This window comes from Rattus norvegicus, chromosome 8, assembly GCF_021556685.1.
Source record: "Rattus norvegicus strain SHRSP/BbbUtx chromosome 8, alternate assembly SHRSP_T2T, whole genome shotgun sequence".
Lineage (NCBI taxonomy): Eukaryota > Metazoa > Chordata > Mammalia > Rodentia > Muridae > Rattus > Rattus norvegicus.
In genome coordinates, this window is record NC_141541.1 from 12007961 (window position 1) to 12013960 (window position 6000).

Here is a 6000-nt window from a genome sequence, read left to right on the forward strand (position 1 = left end):
CTACAGCATATGTTGCATGTTATACAGATGAACTAATGGTAAATTGTGTAATAGTTCTACAGTGGGTGCTTTCACTCTGACATATATTCCTGTGATTATCAATGGATTTATTCTTTTATATAAGTAAATGGAAATTTAGCAAAAAACCCCACCTTACTATTGATGGACATTTAAGACTTCCCTTTGTAAGTAACACTATTAAAACATATTTATTTCTGTTTTTACAATGTTAAAAACATTGCATCTATAAACCAAACCACATCCTCATGTGAATTAATTACCTTTTAGTTTTGGTTTTATGCAGTAATTTTTGGTGTAGTAATGTAAACATGTCTATACAATTGTTGTCTATTAATTTACCTTTAATATATATTTATAGTTATACACAAGCCAAGACACTAGAGAAGCTTTATTTTATTGAAACAGGTGGTTTTTAAAGAAACTATATAATCAAAAGTGTCTAAAATTCTTGGTAGGGTGGAAGACTGGACATTGTTTAATTCCTTACTTCTTCAGAGTTCTACACAAATCTTTGACCCATCTGACAGGAAGTCTGTGCTTTACTGTTAAATAATACAAGAAGAAGCCCAAAGAATTAAATGTTTGCTCTATTGTCTTCTTCCTTGTGAGAATTAACCTTTGAGTCATTAGCCCGAGTAATGTGACAGTTGCTTTCATAAGAAAAATAAAATGTGGAAATGCATTCTCCTTGTGAGCTAAATCTTACCTGAGCTTTGATAGCCATCATTTCCAAAGGCAGGTAGACCAGAACCCTATTTCAAATGAGAGATTTGCATGAACATAAGGCTGAAGTGGATTTCTTCTTGTCTAGAAAATCATGAAAAGACTCATTAAAAGATACGTACTGCAGGCCCAGATTGATAAGGAGAGTGATGAAGTGAACGAAGGTGAGTTGACCATAAGGACACAGCTTTCCTATGTGAGCTGGGGATGTGTGGAGATGTGGAGGTAAGAGAGAGCTGGGCACAGTAGATGAGCCTCTGGAGGACATACAGAATAAGTTCTCTCTGGCTGTGTTAATAGATCTCCCCACTGCTGAGGCAATATACCTAACAAAGTGACTAAAGGAACAGAAGTTTATTCTGGTCCACTGATTAAGGGGACAGTCTACCATGCTGAAAAAGTACAGTGAGAGAGGACAGTCCACTGCACTGGCAAAAGGCACGGGAGGCAGCTCTTTTACTATGTGCTGTCAGGAAGGAGGATGAAATGAGTGGCTGTGCTGGGCTCACTCTCCCTTTGGTTCCACTGGGATCCTTTCCCAGAGACTGGTGCAGCCCACAGGTTAGATGAATCTTCCCATGGCACTCTGGTCCCTCACAGATAACTCCCTTACTGGTCCAGATGCTAGTGAGTCTCCAAGGCCATTCTAGATCTTGTCAAGTAACAGTCAATATTATCTGTGACCAAGCCATCAAAGGCACAAAACAGCCGGGAACAAACTCTTTTTGCAGAGACGGCACAGGCTAGATGAAACACTAATTTTATGGGGTTTTGGTGGAGGTGCCCGGGAAAGGAGGGGGGTGCTCCACAACTCTTCACGTCTCCAGATAACTAAACTTTTGCTGTAATGCCTTTTCTTGCCTGAGAAAATAAAAACCCTTTTCGAATTGGCATGCTGTTTCCTTTCAAAAGATTCAGACTGTGGTCAGGATCATTTTCATCCTAACCTAGAATCATTGGTTTGCATTTAGAATTCATAGTTAACTTCATTTCTTATTTATATTTAACTTCCTTTGATTCTTCCTCTTCACAGGGGAGCTGAAGGAAATTAAGCAGGACATCTCAAGTCTCCGTTATGAACTCCTTGAGGAAAAATCACAGAACACAGAGGACCTAGCAGAACTCATTAGAAAGCTTGGGGAGAGACTGTCTTTAGAGTCAAAACAAGAGGAAAGCCGCAGATAATGCACGGCCCCTCAGAAACGCATATTTATTTCTCCACTTGAAGCCATATTATTTTCTGACTTATTTTTTTAAGTGCCAATGATAAAAAGTATGTTAACTGGTAACTTGGATCATTTAGAGTCCTAATATCAATGTTTTTGGTGATTAAATTGCATTGTTGAGGCTAAAGATTGTGGATATGCTGAAAAGTCTGCTCGGTTCCTTAGAGCTTGTTCGCTGGATAGCTTTCTTGGGTGGGAGAGGGTAACTCTGCTGGTGTGAATGTCTCCTCTGTTTGCCTGGGAATGGGCCTCAGGTGGCGGGGTTTTTCCTGTTAGGGAATGAGCCTCAGAAGAGTTTATACTGTTCCTTGTGCCTCTGTGTGGTTCCCCTGACAGAGTGAGTTCAGGCATCTGCGTTCACCTGGGACTTCCAACCATGGAATATGGAAGAAAATAATGTAAAATGTTCCGTAAGCACCATATAGGTCCTTAATATAATTGATGCTGCCTGTTTCAACTTTGTTTAGAGCCTTGTGTGGTGGCAAACTCCTGTCAGATCAGCACTTGACAGATAGAGGAAGGTCTGGAACTTAAGGTCATCCATGGCTACAGGATGAGACTCTCTGGGGTACATGAGACCAAATCTAAAAACCAAAGCAAAATATACCTATGCCTGTGTTCAATTCTCTGCCTCACCTGTTTAAAAACATTACACTTAACAAGCAAAATGGTTTTCTTGGCTAGGAAACATGGTGTGTGTGTGTGTGTGTGTGTGTGTGTGTGTGTGTGTGTGTGTGTGTTTGTATGTGTGTATCTATGTGTGTATGTGTGTGTTTGTGTATGTATGTGTGTGTATATCTGTGCTTGAGTACATATGTATGTATGCATGCACATTTATGTAAATCTGTGTGTGCATAAGTATATACATATATACAGAATTCTTGCCTTCTTTTGTAGTTAGAGTGAATCCCCAAAATCTCTTTATTATGACTTTTTAAATTGTGGCTAAAAGTTACTATTGAATAAGAACTTTTTATTACAGTTGTGTTGGTTCCTTGACAGCACAATTCTGTGCTTTTTCTGAGGGATTTACAAAGTTCCACTTTCAATCTTTGAGTATATGTAGTCCTATGGTAACTTGCAAGCGTTGAGTCTATTACTACCAGTGTGGTCCACTCTGCTCCCAAACATGTAAACAGACATGTAAACAGACATGTAAACAGATATGTAAACAGATGTGTAAACAGACATGTAACAACTCACTCAGTGCTGGTTGTTATAATTACCGATGCTTTAATCCAGTATCTTAAACAAGTAAAACACAGCCATGAAGGTTATCATTTTACCCAATGATCTTCAGATGATGCCTACTGTTAGCCACACCACTGCTTCTAGTTGAGCAGAAGCACATTTTTAAATTGCCTTAAAGGTGGAGAGAACAGAAAATCTGTTTATCACCAAATATGGCTGGAGAATCAGCTTAGACCACACAGCTGAATTTTTATATTTAGTGGTTTTTGTATTTGTGGTTTCTTATAGATTAACATTACACTGACAAAGTAGAGGTCCATCTTCAAATGGTGTGTGGCAATATTTAACTAAAAATTGTGAAATACATCCCCCCAAAACACCTCAAACCAACTGCCATATCCACAAGTTGAATAATGTGACATGCATAGACTTTGCGTGTCATGAAGAGATTGGCTTCCGTGACAAGGACCATGGAACAATGACTCGGTTTGACTCCAGGCTTCTCCAGAAAAGAGGTGGACAGCATGGCTGTGGGTCCCCAGTGAAAGACACTACCATCTAATCGCCTTCTCTTACATGGTCACAATAAATATCCTGAGGTCAGCAGGTGTTTCAGAGGGCAGCTCAATTGGTATCTGTTCTGGTTTTTCCTTCAGTTAGAACATCAAGAAAAGATACCAGAGTATAATATGACTTTTAAAACTGAAGACAGACACTAAATATGACAAAAATCTCAGGATCGCTGGCTTTTATAAACACAAGTAATTGAAGACCCTTATCCACATCACAGACACCTCTGTTGCTAAAATAAAGTTGAAATGTTGCACCTATGCCAGATACTCGCTCCTTTTTGAGACTTGGGCACCACGTGGAAGAGACATTAATGACTCTGTCATTACAGCCAACAGGTGTTCCTTCCTGCCTAGCCCTTCCCTCACTGGAGGACTTATTGCTAGTGAGCATATCAAAAACTGTGGTGTGATCATGCATGATTTCGCCCCTCACTTCATGGCTGAATCTGAGAAATGACACAAATCCAGCATGATCTTACTAGATGCTGTGGTTTGAATGTGAAATGTTTGCCACAGTCTTGTTTGTTCCAACACTTGGTCCCTAAAGTGGTGTGCTATTGGGAGTGGGGAGCTGTGGAACCTTTGGTAGGTGAGACCTTGCTGAAGGAAGTGAATCACTGAAAAGCAGGGCACAAAGTTTATAGGTCTATCCTTATTAGTGTCCCCTGTTTCTTGCTCCTCTCAAATATGATGTGATAGGTCCAGCACTCAGGATGAGATTCCTGCCATGATGACATTATACTCCCTCAAGCCATGAACTAAAATTAAACCTTTCTCCATGAAGTTGCTTCTTGTCTGGTGTTTAGACACAGCAGCGAGAAACTAGTTCATGCTCTAGGCCTGTGGAACAAATGATCAGAACCTACCTCCTAGAAACTGAATGTAAATGGAACTGAGACAGCACACATTTGGGAGAAAGGATTACTGAGCGTGTGTCTCCTGCCAGGCTTTCACTCTTGTTTTTTACCAAAGTTTCACTTACGTTGCTGTGTCAAAACAACCTAAGAGAAAGAAACCTTTGGAGAGCCAGGTTTATTTCAGCTCACAATTCAGGTCACAGTCTGTCACAGCAGAAAATCAATGCTGCAGGAAGTGAAGGCAGCTAGTCATATCACACCTATAGTGAAGGAAGAAAGACATGAGTGCACGCATGTGTCCTACTCAGCTTGCTTCCTTTAATCAGACAGTCTAGGGCCCAAACCCAGGCAATGGTGCCATCCACAGTAGGCTGGGTCTTCCCTCACTAGTAAACATTATTCAGATAATCTCTCATAAAAATGTCCATAGACTAGTCTAGTCTAGGCATCTCCTCACTGAGACTCCCTTCTGAGATGACTCAAGACTGTGCCAATTTGATCACATAACCACCACATCCATTATCTCACTTACTCAAACTTCATGCTTATAAAAATCATATGCTTATTTTGGAAACGAGAAAAAACAAGTTCTTTGAGTATAAATAACTTGTAAAGAGAAGTGCCAGAGTCAGGAGTGAAGGACACAGGTCCCACACCCTTGTTGGTACTCTCCACTGACTGGAGGTGCAGTCTCATACTATGTTTAATCTCTTGATAAGAAATTTTGGTGTACCCAGTGTTCAACGTCCAGCCCAGAAGCAGATGACAGCCTATGATGAGGAAAGTTGTGATCAGTAGAAAATCTGCTTTCAAGTGGATGTAGATACAGGGGAGAAGGGAATTGCTTTGTTACTTACACATCTTCATTACTGAATCTCCTGTAACAAAACACAGGCGAGTACACAGACCAACCTACAGGTTTATTTAATACAAACCTTCTGTGGCATTGAGCCTTCAGAAATACAAAATAATTCAACTTACATATTTTGCTTTAAGTCTGATGAAAAGCAGACAATCATGAACAGATGTTTAGATAGATGATTAATGAGACTTAGAGTTTTAGAATTTCATTGTGTGTGTTTCTGTGTATGTGTGTGTACCTGTGTGTGTGTGTGTACATGTGAATGTGTGCATGTGTGTGTGTTCAAATGATTGCTTGACTTTTTTCTCTTTTATCTTATGTTTGTACCTATAGAACTTTCTAGAGATAATTTTTCAATTTTTAAGTCTTTCAAGATTTTGTTTAAGTGTATTGATTTGTATATGGATTTTAGATTTTGTTAAAAATAGTCATGTCCAGGGACTTGCATATAATCCTCGAAAGTGGTAACCTACTCCATCTGCTATAGCTACTTCAACTTTATAATCTTCAACCCCACACATTATTTTAAAAGCCTTTTAATTCTATGA

General features: G+C 39.5%; 1 protein-coding gene across 5 annotated transcripts in view; it reads left to right on the plus strand.

Annotated features, from left to right (window-relative positions):
• The window catches only part of Trpc6 (transient receptor potential cation channel, subfamily C, member 6), a 106946-nt gene extending 102954 nt beyond the window's left edge, over positions 1 to 3992 (plus strand). For 3 of the 5 annotated variants that reach the window (NM_001429128.1, NM_001429127.1, NM_053559.2), the window contains 2 exon segments: positions 833 to 908; positions 1778 to 3992. In NM_001429128.1, the coding sequence (NP_001416057.1) occupies positions 833 to 908; positions 1778 to 1929 (228 nt within the window). In that variant the 3' untranslated portion in view covers positions 1930 to 3992. 5 annotated transcript variants of the gene reach the window in all.
• Positions 3993 to 6000: the final 2008 nt, after the last annotated feature.